The 16,080-nt window shown below is 41.9% G+C and overlaps 1 protein-coding gene across 9 annotated transcripts in view; it reads left to right on the forward strand.

The window, feature by feature from the left end:
- The window catches only part of CEP112 (centrosomal protein 112), a 145,017-nt gene that overhangs the window by 99,145 nt on the left and 29,792 nt on the right, over positions 1-16,080 (forward strand). For 6 of the 9 annotated variants that reach the window (XM_065034976.1, XM_065034978.1, XM_065034979.1 and 3 more), the window contains 2 exons: positions 6,698-6,760; positions 10,553-10,702. The exons of 1 other annotated variant lie outside the window; for it this stretch is intronic. In XM_065034976.1, coding sequence (XP_064891048.1) covers positions 6,698-6,760; positions 10,553-10,702 — 213 coding nt within the window. Of the gene's footprint in view, positions 1-6,697; positions 6,761-10,552; positions 10,703-15,674; positions 15,696-16,080 lie in introns of those variants that run through there. 2 more of the 9 variants (XM_065034984.1, XM_065034980.1) reach the window with 2 other exon arrangements.

The following is a 16,080-nucleotide window of genomic DNA, read 5'->3' on the forward strand; positions in this document are numbered from 1 at the left end:
TCAAGGTGCATAAATTTGTTGATGTGTAACGATGAAGTGCATGGGTCTCAAAAAAATCTCTGATTTGTGGAATAATCATGTGTTGTAAAGCTCATATTAATTAAGTAGCCTGTAAGTGAGTCAAATGATGGGTCAGTGTTACACCCTGGTACCGTTGCCGTCTGTGTTGCTTTGACTTGCATCTTCACAGACGTTTAGCAGCCTGTCCCTGGGTTTTCCCGGGTGGCAGCTGTTTGGGTACCAAAAACATCTGGGCCCGAGTGATAGAAGCTTTTCTGTAAACTTCTTTGTATTAGAGTGGGAGAAGACTGAGTGCACAACAGCGGGTGAGGTGCCCGGGATTTCAGACGAACAAAGGCAGCTTGTAAAAGCTCAAACAGTTCCCGTTGAGTGCGTGGTTTATTTGTTAAGGCTCTGAAAAGGAAAATGCCACCGCTTTTGATATAATGTCTTAAACCCACTTTTAATAACCCTCTTAATTTCGTTGGGTAGAAAACCAGGAGATATTAAAAATCATAATGCAGGGATGTGTTTGTGCTGTTCCAGATTTAGGTGTGTAACTGTGGGAAAACTGCGTTCAGTGCCCTGATGGGGAGAGCGGTGCAGCCTCAGCATCTTCACCAGGTTTACTCAGTTCATCTTATTTGAGTGTTGAGTGAAAGAAAGGAATGGTGCCGTAATGTGAAACCACCTGTCCGCCAGCTGTTTTGGCAAAATCTCACAGTACATCCTCAGATTAAAGTAAATTCTCTGTCTGTCCTTTAAATGCCTGATGCATCAGTGCTATCTTGTATAAAGCCTATTTAAGTTATTGAACAATTTCATGTGGCGAACCTAGACTACTAATCTAGTTTTAAAACCTTGTATTTGTACACAAGGCTTGTATGTTAGGCCATGTCGTGCAGTTGGTTTTAAATAAGGCGCCTGGCTCGCTGCAATATTGAATAGAAATCAGTATTAGTGAAGCTGGGGAATACCTAAATGCTCCTTAAATCCATTTAGATGAAGCCAGCGACCGTGTAGCAGCGTAAGGTTGGTGCAGCTTTGGCATCAGACCAATCCAGCTGGAGTCACATGGAAGAATTTTTGGAAGATTCAAATGTCTGTGTTTAATTCCTCTACATAATTTCAGAATGTTTAGAAATAGTCTGTTGGTTTAAAGGAAAGGCTTGGAAATCAGAGTTTTCCTATTGCACAGGGGGTTTTTCAGCAGGCCCCCATTGAGCGCACCATTGCAACGCGCCACAAAAAGGCAATTCTCTTTATAGGTAAAACACCAAATTCGTTTCTATTCAGTCTTGGTTTTTTCCCCATGAAAAGTACCTATAGCACGTGAACGAGAGGGTTTTTTCCCAAAGATGTATGTTTAAAGAAAAAAAAGAGAGAGAAAAGATTTATAGATCTACAAAAGTAGAATGTAAAAGAGAATATTAATAGGATTTGTGGGTATGACAGATTGGAATTTCGATCATTCATTTTCAAACCTCTTGAAGTCATTTGGTACTTGACTAATTATTCTGTTAACATTGATTTGGATATGGAGCTATTTTTAATGGTCTTTTGTGTGTCTCAAATTACGTGTTTGAGCTGTTACGCGATTTTCAGTGGTCCATGGAGACTCGGTTTGTGTGTAACTGGTTGGTGGGGAGAGCGGTAGCGAGAACGGGGTGTTGGTGCAGGAATTCACCCCTCTCAGTGCCAGGGGCACACGAGGAAAATACGCGTTTCAGCCTTTGGGGTCTATGGATAATTTTATGTACAATCAGATGAACTTAAAAGGTGATCTGCAAATCTCTGAAGTTTAAACAGATACTGTACAGAATGTTTTAACATACTTAATAACAAAAATTGCTGCAGTTGGCCATCCTGAAGGTCATTTTCTTTTGACATCTGTCAAATTACACCATCTCAGATTTTGGTACAAAGCATAATGCTGTCAAACTTGAATAGAAATATTCCAGAATGTGGAGTGGTGTGTTGTTTTTTAAGGTAAATGGGCCCCATTTACATTAGTGCTTTGATGTTAAATTCTTTGCTGCACATCAGAGAACAGTTGCTTCTTCCCTGGAGCAAGTTTTCTTTCTTCTCCTTCCCCCACCCTTTGATTTCTCTTTTTTTCTCAGTTTACTTACACTTTTATCTAACTAATTACGGAGGATCAGCTTATATATGGCCATCATTTAGCTACTTGAAGACATTTTGAAAAATGATTATTTCATAGCTTGTACCCTTAACGGATTTCTTAAATCTGCTTTTCTATTAGTGAGTGCTGGTGTGTATATATAACCCTCTGGTTCATGGTAGTTGTGTTTGTGGGGTTTTGTTCTTTCTATGTGTTTTGGGGAGATTCAAATCAAACTGGAACACTGCTGAATCAGTCACAAAACTGTAATTCATATATACTTGAACAAGATTTCACTGTGCATCCTTAATTCGTATCGATCTATCTGCACTTGGGTTGCAGGAGTTAGTTTTCCTATTAATTGTGTAGCATAATTAAAATCTAAATTTCCATCTGAAAATCACCATTCTGAAGCTGGAAGATGAACATGGATTTGTAATGTTCCAAAAAACTCTTTTAACAGCTGGATTTTTTGCTAAACATTCAAGACCTTCTAAACATCTTCATGGGTGTTGGTGGAAGATGAGGTTGACCATGTGCCCATGAGCAGCTCCTGGGGCTGTTTAGGGCATGTGTTCATCGGGTAGAACTAAAAGCCCCTTTAATACATCTTACACCTTAAAAATAGCATATAAAAGCTTTGTAATTAGGATAGCACATGGTACGCTTGAGTGGCGTGGTCCCATCCTAGATCCTTTGCTGTTTTATTCTCGGCAATGCTGTTCTGTTTCATGAAAGGGAAGAATGAGAAGGAGCCTGTGTTTGAATAGCATCCACTAATTCAGATACCACATCTGTAGTGCTAATACCGTTTTGAATTTCTATGTGAGGTGTTTTGTTGGAGTCGGTGCAGTTTTGCTCAGCAACCACAATTCGATGCTTTAAGGCTTGTTAGAGAATTATAGTTGGTTTTTAAAACCAATTAACTGTAACAAGGACATAATCTTTTTAATGCAAAAGTCCTCACTCTGTAATATAAAGTAACTGCATGTGAAATTGTCATAATCAGATAATTTTAGCTAAAATATGTATTAACTCTGTGAAACTAAACAGAAGTTAATTTTTGAATCAGTGGGATTCCTCTATGGCTTATCCAATTTAAACCTTTTTATTATAAAAATGGATATTACAATTGATACTTCTGACAAGTTTTTGCCAAGCGTGGATTTCAACAGCTACCCCTCACACACGGGAAACTAGTTTAAGACCATTAACTACATTTGCAGTGCTGCCCATTGCTATAAAAAGAGTTAGACTTTAATGAATACTGGCTGACCCTCCAAATGTTCACCTTCCAGTTGGATCCTGATTCATTATGTTTCTGAAATAGCGTGTAACCTGAAAGCGAGGGAATGCCCTGGAAATAATAGGGAAGCAGCTTATGCTTCACACAATGTGTGAGCCGAGCAGCTTCTTGTAGAAGGAGCCCGGGAAGATGCTGCTGTCGTGCACCATGTCACTTCTAACCTTCTCGTTTGTCGGGATGAACGTAATGTAAATCCTCCATGATGTTCACTGTAGGCAGCATATTTACTTTGCAGTAAAACAGTACAAGAAAAAAGGTAGAAAGTGCTTTTTTGTGTGTGTGTTACGTGTGTCCCGGGGGAGCAGTTGATGCCTCCCTAGGCTGCAAAGCAACAGCCTGGAGTCAAGAGGTGTTAATTGGCCTCAAGTTGTGCCGGGGGAGGTTTAGATTGGATATTAGGAGAAAATTCTTCCTGGAAAGGGCTGTCGGGCATGGAACAGGCTGCCCAGGGCAGTGGTGGAGTCACCATCCCTGGAGCGGTTTAAAAGGTGTTTAGACAAGGTTCTCAGGGACATGGTTTAGTGCTGGAATTAGGTTGGGTTATGGTTGGATTCGATGATCCTGAGGGTCTCTCCCAACCGAAATGATTCTATGATTCTATTCTCTTTTAGTCACAGGCTTTAAAAAAGGGCAAGTTCTGTATTTCCGCAGTGAAAGATGATGCAAAAGCGCGTTCCTGTGCATCGCCGCGCATTCGGTCCGACCCGTGCGCTGTAACCGCAGGGGCTGCAGCGCTTCACTGGGGATGACGCAAGAGCCGGCCGCAGTTTCAGATCTGCACAGAAAAGCTGAGGTCAGCAAGGGGCCGTGGGTTTGAGTGCCGTGGTGTCTGCAGGGCCAGGGTGAAACAGCCGGAGCCTGGCCAAGGGTGTTCTTGCTCTTGCCAGTCTAAGTTTTGGTAGCCAAGTACTTCTGAAAATCAGCCCCCTCAGATAAGGGTGGTTAGGACTGCAAGTAGATGCGAGAATTTGTGGTTTGTTGGTGACTGGGAGACAACTAATAAATATTTTGCTAATTGGAATTTGTTAAAGCTGTTATAAAATAAGATACTCTAATTGCCTTTAAAGCAACTGGTAGGAAATACTTTCTTTGCCTTCAGTTAAGAATAAAACGGTGACATTCAGCATATCTTCCGTTGGACCGCGTCTGCCGTGTCTATCAGAGGTCATCCTGGCTCTGCTCAGAGTGAACAAACAAGTTCTAGTTTGTTTATGGAAGTTCTGGGTGGTTTTCTGTTATTATTTGTCGGGGTTTCTTCTATGAGTTCAGGAGGTTATAAAGCTGCTTCTATGAAAGACAAAGACTTTTACCCCAGGCAAGTCGAGCGAGAGCAGCTGTAATGTGATCTGAGAGCCTTGCTGGCTGGTATCTCTCTCTTTCTGGGAGGAACAGTAATTTAATCTATTACTGTAATTTATTTCTTACTTTCTTCCCTAAAGATAAACTGGCAGTTTCAGTCACTTTATGATATGCAGTGGTGGTAAAATGTAATCTGAAGCTGAATGACAATACAGCGGAAGGAGTGTTACCATGGGTCAGCCTGAGTACGAAGAGAAGCGGAGCAGGCGTGGAGCTGTCTGGCATCACTGCTCCTGTGTTACTGTTCTCCTGTTATTTATGCAGTCCCACAATAGACCCGTATAGAGTTTGTGGCCCACTTTAAGTGATAAATGTCGAAAAAGTGGAATTCAGTTTGTCTGGTGCTCCAGAATTCTTGTATATGCTGTTTTAAACCAATATGTAGTACTATTATTTCTCTTTATACCAAAAAAAAAGTAGTGTGATCTCAAAAATTATGCACATATTTGATAAATGGTTTTGATCAACTTTTTTAGAAGATTTCTTAGCACCGACAGGCAGACCTGCGTGTGTTTCATAATCTTGGAACTTGGAGGGACTCAAGATCTTAAATTGCAGTATCATGTAAACTGTAAGATTATTTTTAACTGGCTGTAATATACTTACATTAATCCGCATCACACATAACTGCCGGGATCATACGAGATGATTCGCGTCCTATCGTGCTTGGCGGTGATTCTCACTGTCTGCAACTTTAAGCTCCTAAATTTATAGTCCAGTAAAATCAATAAAACTATTTGCCTGACCGGCATCCCTGGTGTTTGCAGAACTGGAGGTTCAGTCTTGCAACTGGATCCAAACAGGGTTCAGAGGTTCGGGGGCGCCCGTGGCTTCCAGAGTCCCCAGAAGAGGCGCTGGAGGAGCCCGTGTTTGGGTGCGGGATGCTGTGCCATGAAACTAGAGATGACAGATCAAAGATTTGAGCACGAGGTCAGATAGATTTGGAAAGCTTAATCAGCTTAAATTTGCTTCAGAACTCAGCTTCCTAATACGCTGTCCCCCTAAGAAAATATTTTTCTTAGACACCTGTCCTCAAATTTTAGAGCCAAGAATGCGAGAGCGCTTAGCAGTTCATTTGAGGACAGCGTTTTCAGGCCGGTCTGTCCATATAATACCATGGCACTTTGCAAGAAAAATACAAATCAGAATTGTGTCCCCAAATGAAATTGAAATTGGTATTGAATTATTTTTATTGTTGACTTATTTCTGCAGTTAAATTATTTGAGGAAAAAAAAAGCTTAGGAGCTGTTTTTCCTCAGAATTACAGAAATATTTGCTTATTGGATTCCACATTGACAAACCAGCCTTGTTTTCAGTTGGTTTTATTCTTTATCTTCGAATTGTGAGAATAATGGTAAGAGAAGGAAAGAGCTTGTATGTCCATGAGCTCCCAGCTGCTTCAGCTGCATGTTGGGGTTGATTTCCAGTTTAATCGCCACCTTTAAATAGGAAAGGACACACAGCGGGACAAAAGGCAGTTGCAGACACGAAGCTGCGTCCTCCACGTTGTGTTGTACCCGTGGAGCCCCTGCCTGCGACTTTGTCCTTTTCCCTTCGTTCAGAAACCAAATCACCAGATAAACCCGTGTGTGTGCTGCCTCCCTCCCTGCCACACACACACACACACACACACTCGTTTTTTTAAATCCGCAGAAGTCTTTATGTTTTTCTAATAATTGGCAGCAGAGGTACAATTTCTCCCCTCTTTTAAGCGATGAATAGTTGGCCCGAGATCAAAGCCAAGCCCTCGCGGTTTTTTGGCTGCCACAAAAGGGTGTTGGAGCTGGCGCGGGTCCCGGCCGCTCAGCGATAGGCATGTGGACGAGGTGCCAAGCAGAGGGGTCGGTGGCAAAGTGTCTGGACACGTCCCGCGGCTGAGCTAATCTGGTTGCCTTTTGTGTGCGTTTCAGGCAAACAGCCGGCTGAAGCAAACGGAAAAGGAGTTCAGCCAGAAGCTGGTGAAATCCTCGCAGGTAGGTGGCGAGGAGGCGGGAACCTCAACGCGGGTCCGTTTGATTTGGAAACTTGATGAAAAGTGTAATTACTTCTGCTCTCGGTCTTGACGGGCGAGAGGAGCCAGAACCATTTCCCAAATCAAACATCCAGTGTCTTTCTTGCAGATTTTAACATTTTGAAAAACACAGAGCATCAAGCTGACTAGAATCACAGAGTGTCAGGGGTTGGAAGGGACCTGGAAAGCTCATCCGGTGCAATCCCCCCATGGAGCAGGAACACCCAGATGAGGTTACACAGGAAGGTGTCCAGGCGGGTTGGAATGTCTGCACAGAAGGAGACTCCACAGCCCCCCTGGGCAGCCTGGGCCAGGCTCTGCCACCCTCACCAGGAACAAGTTTCTTCTCAAATTTAAGTAGAACCTTTTGTGTTCCAGTTTGAACCCATTACCCCTTGTCCTATCACTGGTTGTCACCGAGAAGAGCCTGGCTCCATCCTCCTGACACTCACCCTTTATCTATCTGTAAACATGAATGAGTCCCCCCTCAGTCTCCTCTTGTCCAGCTCCAGAGCCCCAGCTCCCTCAGCCTTTCCTCACACGGGAGATGCTCCACTCCCTCCAGCATCTTGGTGGCTGCGCTGGACTCTCTCCAGCAGTTCCCTGTCCTGCTGGAACTGAGGGGCCACAACTGGACACAATATTCCAGGTGTGGTAGAAGAAATGGGTGAGGGTTTTTTGAGTTCAAAATTTCATATTTTTCTACTTTTTCCTCTCTGAGGTCCCAAGAGGACCAAGTCCTGTCACTAGGTGGCAAGGGAAGGCACATCGTGCCTGACAGTGTTCAAGAAGTGATGGGACAACACCCTCAGACACATGGTGTGAATTTTGGGGTTGTCCAGTGCAGGCACAGGAGGTGTCCCTGTGGGTCCCTTCCAACCCAACACATCTGTGATGACATCTCATAAAATCAAGGCAGTTGCACAACCAGGACTTGCATTTTGTGTTACAAGGTGGTGTTTGCTGTCACAACCAATGGCAGGATGGCCGTCCCAACTCTGCCATCTTGGTGGTTATTGTTGCTCTTAGCCAATTTCAGCTTTTCTGCCCAAAATAACACTTTGACGAATGTCAGTGTCCTGAAAGCAAACTGAGTTTGACTTGAGTTTTGCTCTGCAGAGGAGTCTTTTGAACATGGAAGATGAAAATGAATGTTGAATTTACATATATACTTGAAAGTGATCAGACAGGATAATTTTTAAACATTTGATATTGATTGACAGGTAGTACCAAAGTGTGAAAAATGATGGAGATGCAATGAGAAGTTAAGCTTTTAATGGGAAAATCGCCACAAGGATCTCTGTGGAGGTGTCGTTCTTCTCATTCCTCCCAACCACAGCTGAATGCCTTTTACTTGCAAACTGTGTTTTCAGCATTACTAATAATAGGCTAATAATACTCTTTTAAAATCATTTAGAACACTACAAAGAATGGTTTAAAAGCCTCTAAACTAGAAGCGATCAATGACAAGAAATTGCAAACTTTATTAAAATTAAGTCAGCCTCTCCATGTCGTATCTACTGCCAAAACAAAAATGGTTCTGGGTCCATTTGTTGAAGACAGGTGGAAGAATTTAAGCATTTCTGACTTTTTAAACAAGGGTGAGGACAATTGCTTTCATCGTTACAGTGGGAACACCTAGGTAGTGTAGTGCAATAACTGTTTGACCTCAATGTCATAACCAGTTTTGTCAGACTGAAGTTTAGAGGCCTGTAGAATAGTCTCAAAATGGAAAAATGTTGAGACTTTTAAAATTATTTTCATATTAAGCCAGGCATTGCTGTAGCTAATACACTGTTCTCCTTATTGAGGAGCAATGGGCCCAACAACCAGAACTGGAATTGCTCTTGGCTTTCTGTGGCAGACACAACACATACATCATGTGTCAGGGCTCTTTGGCCCAATAAAGGAGTTTCACCCTGATGTCTGAATTTCTGTACTTTTGTGGGTTTGAATCAAATCCCTACAGTTACTTGAACATAGTTTTTTTTTGTAGCTCAGTATTAATAATAGGTCAGCTGCAACTTTTCTTGTGGTCATGTTGCTGACAATATCTGTCTAATCTTACTCTCTGTGGCCTCTTGGAACATTCACTTTTAACACCCACACACAGGAGATATTTCAAGCAATTTCCTCTGAAGTTTATACAAAGCAAACAGATTTCTTTTCTCTGAAAGGTGCTGCACAAAGCAGATCTTTCTCCATCAATTCATGCTGAGATTTCCTTGCATGCATTTCAGAACTCTTCTGCTAGTCCAGGGTCTTAACCCAGTGAAAGCTTTAAATCTCACTTCTGTGTTCTATTAAAGGGTTTGTTGCTTTGTGTTCTTTTTAAAAGTGACAAAATGGAACATACACAAAGTGGTACAGCTTTGCGTGGCTTCACGTTGTTCTCCTAATCATTTCTATGATCCATCGCCTTCTCCTGCTTTCTCATTGTACATCTAACACACCGAGCAAAGCCAATTTGTGCAAATTCTGTGTCATCTAAATGATGATCTAAATTGCAAACCCAGTGATACCGCTTAATTCCACCTAAAGAATTGCACCTATCCACATAGTCTCTAAACTTTGGCCCATTGATCTCATTAAGAGTGAATAGCCTTTCTTTTGATTGGCATTTTATCTTTTTTAATACATATTTGTTTTTAGAAAAGAAGTCTAGAAATATCCATGTGTGTTTTTACTTGTAATCTTTGTTACTCTCTCGGGTTTTCAGGTAGTAAAACATATAAATACATTTACAGAAGACTTTTAATCAGTCCTTTTCCTCTTCCCCTGTGATTCTTGCACCTTCATTTGTAGAGTATTTCTTATTACGTTAGTCCTGTCCTATCAATAGCTCTAAAAAACTGCTTGTATTTTGTAGTTTTTCCTAATCAACTGTGGCCTTAGTATAGTCAAATGTTTCTTTACCGATGAAGAGGCCTTGCAAACACACAATCTGAGCACCCCGGTAGTCTCTTTCTGAACTGTCTGTGTGCTGAAGTGCTTTTAGAATTAGACTATATTATGCTGCTACAGCAGCTTAACCTTAAGCTTGAATATATACATTAAAGTCAGTGTCTCTCCATAATGTTTAAGCTCTTTGCTGGATGATGACTTACTTGTCAGCATAAAATTCTGTAAATATGCCCAAAGGATCAGGTTTAGTTATGACTTTCCACAGTGATAAAAAAGGTGAAACAAGTCAATTTCAACAAGTTATGAGTGAATCAGGTAAAAGGTCCAGTTTAAAGGTCCCGGAGTGTGAATCAGGTCCCCACTGTGTTGCTGAGCAGAATATGCTCCTTTCAGCAGCTCAGAAATTTCACTATCAAGTTTAAATCTCAGTCCATATGTAAATTGGGGTGTTTTTCTCTGCAGTATGAAGCTATAAAGCATCCTTCTAAACAAGGAGCAGCACCAGCACTATGGAAATTTGCACGACCGGTTTCAGTGCAGCGGGGCCTGGAAACACGCGCTGTGCTGGAGATCACAGATGTGCTTTGTTCTCATGAGTAAATATTTTGGAATGTCATAGTGGAAAACCCTCCCAAATATTTTGTGTTCAGCAATTTTTGTCACCCGCAGCCTTGCTATATCCCTTTCTCTCTGCGTGGAATTCCATGCTTGCTGGTGTGCGATATGTTAATTTAAAGTATTTAGCTTGCACAGCAGAGTTTGCCAACGCCATGCTTGTACCGAGCATAAAAACATGCAAAATACATGCCTTTTACCCAAGAGAGATTTAGCATGCTGTTTGCTTTTTTAGATGATCGCTGAGCTTAAGACAGCCGTTTCCTTGCTGACAGAGGAGAACAGCCGGCAGCAGCTCGCTGCCGAACAGCGGCTCCAGGAACTTGGGCAAAAGTTTGAAGATAAGAAGCAGCAGCTGATTACAGATAATAACAGAGCAATCAAGGTAATCTGGGGATTTCAGTCACTGATGCTACTGGCTGTTGGAGCGTAATTAAGCGTTCCGCAGTGGGCAGATGGAGGCAGGTACCGTTCCTGTTCGCACAGCGCTCACCAGTTCATGTGCTGGACTGGACTTTGATGTTGCTGGTGACTCAGGCTCTCTTCCCTCTAGCTCATCATGCGCCTGCAGAAAGCGGTTGGTTTTGGCGAATCTAATGCCTCCACTTCGCTCAAATACTTGCAGCTTGCCTGTTCCCTTTCTTTTAGGGCTGACTCAGTATTTTAACATCTTTTCGGCACTTTACAGTACTTGGAAAAATGGTGAGAAATAGGAGAAGCGAGTTGCCCCACCAGTGTGGCACGGGCTTGAGCTTGGTTTTCATCTTCCGTGTTAAAAGCTGCCATGAAGGAAAGTGTGTTCTTAGTTTCCACTGAAAACAAAGTCTCTGCAAAATATGAATGGAATAATCTATTTGTTATTTGTAATTTTTTTGCATCAGATTTATACATATTTTGCATCAGAGCTGCATTCTCCGAAGGGAATTCCGCACAGGGGTTCTGAGCAGTGTCCCAGAGGCTTTTAGCGCTGGTGCTGGGAATATATTTGGTGATATTGGGTCAACTTGGGGAAGAAATTGCAGGAGCTGTTCTGCTTGGAGCTCTTCAACTTTGTTTAGTCTCATGAATATTGTACTTTTAAAAAAATCTTCCTTTGAGACTACTGATTTAATGGAAATGTACTGAAAGCCAGATATCCAAACAGAAAATTCTCAGGCAGGTATACTTGGGAAGCTGTGTATACTTCAGGAAGCAGAAAGAGGTGTTTTTAATATTCGATCACTTAGTATTTTGAAGAACCACACATACTTCTAGACAAGCGTATGCAGAAATACTTTGGTTTTTATTAGCCTGAGGCAAAAAACAATTGGTTTTGGTGCAAGTGGAATCCTAGATGCCCTGGAGATGGGGAACAGCATCTATCCCGCGATAAGCTGAGGACCGCGAGGGATGATTAAAGAAACATTCTAAAGACAAAGCAATTCTTAATATAGCATAAGCCTTTGAGAAACCTTAATATCGTATAAGCTATTGAGAAGACTATATTTAGTGAATGCCCATTTTTTAACAATAACATTGATTTAAACTAGCATTGAGGAACAGATTGCAATTTCCTTTATATCATATTGGGTTGACTTCCTGTAAGACCTTCCAATTATTATTTCCTTTCAAAGACAGAAATACGTTTCTACAGAAACCAACTGGCACTCAGAGAAGTTTTAGATTTAGTCGGTAAAGTGATATCCAGATGTGGATGCCATAATACATGATGTTGATGTTAATTCACATTCCTGACTCTCTTTGCTAGTTAAAGATTTCTGGGTTGTTATTATTTCACAGTTGTATCTGTCTCCTTGATCTTGATATTTTTTTTTAAATAGTATCTTAGACATTAGTGAAAAAGATTGAGTGACATTTTTAAGAGCATTTTGCTTCTTTTGACAACCTAAAAACCCTGTTTGGCTTCAGATGGCCTCAGTTTGGGCCAGTTTGAGACACACTTAAAGCTCTTGGCGTTCTGCGTTACGCCGTGGTCTGTCTGGCCTAAGGACAAGTCAAAGTTTGTGCCGTCAGAGTCATAAAATCGGGACAAAATTTTGGCTCATCATGTTCCTTTCTGGTGGCCTACAAGGTAACCAATCTGGATGCCATCACGTCGCGACGCCTGATAGCAAAGACCTAATTAACAGCAGCGGTCTGATGAGGCGTTGAGTATCTGAGCGGCTCCTTTTCGCCACCGTTGAGTTGGAGCCCGTTGGGACGATGGCAGCGCTGGCATGGGGCACAATCCCAAAAGCACCACTCGCAAAGAGATCTTTGCTTTGAGCTGCCCAGGACTCGTGTTTTTTGGACCAGATTCCAAGGATGCCGCGATGGATCTGGCATGGGGCAAATCCAGCAACGCTCACCTGCCCTCTGCGGCGCTCTGGTGACGGGCTTACACTTCAAAGATCAGGAACCGTTGGGTTAGACCGCAGGATTAGTTGAGAGCACAATTATATTAATGCCCTGCAGATGCTTGGAAAAGCTGCTGAAATTGCCATGTCTGTTAACCCATTTGCGCTGCTTCAGTCTGGGATTTCAGGCACCCTCCAGTCAGGGCTTGGGTGCTGAGCTCCTGAGAACGTCCATGCAGGAGCTACGTTGGTCATGGAAGTGTAGTATAAACTTATTAAGGCTAAATTTGGACTCACTTTCTTGCGTCCCGATAGTGATCTTGCCACAACAACCCAGAGCTCAAATGGTCAGAGTGTTCACCCGACTTTGCTGCTGCTTTTGGCAGCGGTTCCTGGCTGGACTTGGCACGAGCATCAGGTTGATTGCGTTGTAGAGATACCTTGAGGTTATTTATGAAACCCCAGCCTTAGGTTGCTTTATTTTTTTCTTTTTTATGAAATCCTTTTGGATTCTGGGATTGCAAGTGCAAAACAGTTCCTGGGATTGGAACTGCAAAACATCTTCAGAGCATTTTTAATGTAGAAGTCGGTGGCCAAGTGGGGACTCCACATCAAAAAGTAAGTTCTGGAAAGAAATGGATGATGGAGAGCATGTGGTGACAAAGCCACAACAGAAAAGGGAGAAAATGATGCTTTTTTGCCAGAGAAACCACATTTGTTGTTTGGCTCGGATCGCAGATTCTAAGATTCTCTTATATCCCCTGAATTAACACCAAAATTTCATTAGTAAAACATGGTTTGAAGAAGACATATTTCAACACTGCGTGTGTCAGCCAGCTTATGATCGGATTAATTCTGTTAATAAATAAGACTTAAAAGATTTCTAGGAAAGAATGTCATATAATAATGTTCCCCTTCATGTGAAAAATTTTGAAACAGTTTTTTTTCTTCGTTTATGTTTAAAATGTTGAGAGAGGATAAAAGAATCAAAAGTGTATTTTAAACCTATAGCAGAACAAATGAGAAAACTTCTGGTTTTAGATTGTCTGGAGCTCTGTGAGCGCTGAGTATTTTCAGCATCATCCCGTGCTTCTTGGATGCTGTCGCATCTTGGAGCAAAATGATCATTTCCTCTCTGCAAAGGTTGGACTGAGGGTTTTATCAACACGGTGAAATTCCTTAATGAGCTATAACAAACTATTTACCCTGCTCTAGTTACACTCGAGTCAGTCCCGGTGTGGGGAACTCTGTTCCTTTTATTCTGGAACCTGTTTCCATGGGGGGTGGGTTTGCGTTTCTGTCACTGTTTTTCTGCTCCAGGGCCACACGTCCTTCTGCTTTTATTTGCATAATCCCCCCTCCCTTTCATGTTTGGTTCCCGCTAAAAGTAAAACAAATTCATTTTAAACCTCGGCATGTTTTAAAGCATTCAGGACATTTCTTTAAGGGCACCTGATACATTTGTTTCCAGAAAGTAGTTGTCAAAATATACTGATTGTGTTTACAGATGTCTCTAAAATGCGGTGTATCAGAAAAACTGTGTTCTTAAAAATGTTGTGAACATGCTAATTTTGCATTGAGTTATATTTCAATATCAACCGTATTTATTTGCAAATTCCACTTGCAATTGTAAATAATATTATTGCATTAAAAAAGGAAGCACATCAGGGCTATGGGAGCATTGACCAAGTGACTGTATTCCTGCAGAAGTATTTAATCTGTTGTCCTCAGAATACCTTCTGGGATACCACTATTGTCTCTGCAATAGCCAATGCTGGTTTCAGTAGAAATAATTCTAATTTGTTGGTTTAAAAGTCCCGAGCAAAGCTAACTCTCATGTTTAGGTGCCCTTATTTGTGCTTATTAAGGGAGGAGAGGCATCAGAGAGCATAGAACCTGAATTACCCTGATCTGGAGTACGGAGGAGAAGCAGTTTGGGTTTTATCTTACAAATGAGACACTGGAGGGTGAAGCGTTGGCTTAGTTAAGGTTTGTGGCAAAGACTGGAATTAACTCCAGACTCCTGAGCTCCGGATCCGCGCGGCCGTCGAGGCTGGTTGTTCAGGAGGCTGTGACCGTGTGTAACTGGTACCACCGAGGACATCAATTAGGAAAAAAGAACCTGAAATCTTAGCATAGACAAAACCTCGAAAACCTACAGCTTAGGGTAAGGTGAAGACGTTATTTCAAGGATGTTTTGTTAAGCGAGTTTTGTCTTGCGGTTTTGTCATTGGTGCGGTTGGGGTGGCTGCTACAATCGCAACAACTGTTGAAAAACCGTGTGATGAACTTTTTCCAACAGGACGCACATTATTTATAAGCGTTTTTTAAAAATATTTTCTGGTATTTTTTATGTTTGACCTTGGCTGAAGGTGTGGGGCTTTTTTAGCAAAGAGTGCCTGTGAAAAGGAGGTGTCAGAACACGCGTTACTGTTTGTGATGGTTCGATGGCCACGGACGTGCCAGATTCTGTCAGTCCTTGGGGACCGTCCGAGTTGTTTGTGTGTGTGTCACAAAGTTCTCCAGAGGGATCTCAAATCCGTCTAATTGCATTTGTGGCTAAGCATCACCATGATGAACTATTTGGCGTGGTGAAATAAAGAGTTCTAAGGGACCCTCTTCCTCTGTTTGATCAGTAGAGGAAACCACATCTTCCCAAAGGGCAGGTAAATGAAATATGCAGAACTTCTGTGGTTTTTCTTTCTCTTTTACACAGGGTCCACACTCTGAGGCACCTGATTTTCAGTGTCTTTGTTTATATGAATCCTGGTTTCACCCAAATTCAGTCTGCTAGAGAAATGGGGGTTTAGCCACGAGCTATCGACTGTTGCTCATCCTCTGTCTCTTGATTCCATTTCATGGTTCTCTTTGAAAGGCTGTATCGATACATTCATTATAAATGGTAATCAAAATCAGCTTATGTTTGGGGTAAGGTTAAACAGTTGTTAATCACAACTGAAATACTGATTTTCAGTAGTCCTCTCTCCTTTCCATAATCACATCTCTCTTTCCGTTGCGCAGAAGTGATTTGTTGTTTGAAGCATAGCACCTCCTCTTCAGAATCACAGCCTTTCAGATGTTGGGCCAGTCAGGCAATCCAAGTGGCTGAGCATCTGTAAGTACTTTATAATATCTTTGACATGCTTTAGTGAGACAAAGAATTGAATAGTCTTCTTTTCCTGCAGCAAGCTTTGCACTCTGGCATTTTGCTTGACTTTTCGTGTCTCAACACGTTGCAGAACTTACCATGGCCAACAGCAAAATCAGACTTACAAGTTTTACAGAAGACTAGAACTAGCGCTTGCCGAGTCCTCTGAACTGCAGGCTGGTTTTATCTGGCAGGTTTAAAAGTTTGTACTTTGGCTTTCTTCTACATTATCGTTGTTATCCTCGGTGTTTTGCTTTCCCTCCAGAAGGCACTTTGCTG

This window comes from Columba livia, chromosome 18 (assembly GCF_036013475.1).
Source record: "Columba livia isolate bColLiv1 breed racing homer chromosome 18, bColLiv1.pat.W.v2, whole genome shotgun sequence".
Lineage (NCBI taxonomy): Eukaryota > Metazoa > Chordata > Aves > Columbiformes > Columbidae > Columba > Columba livia.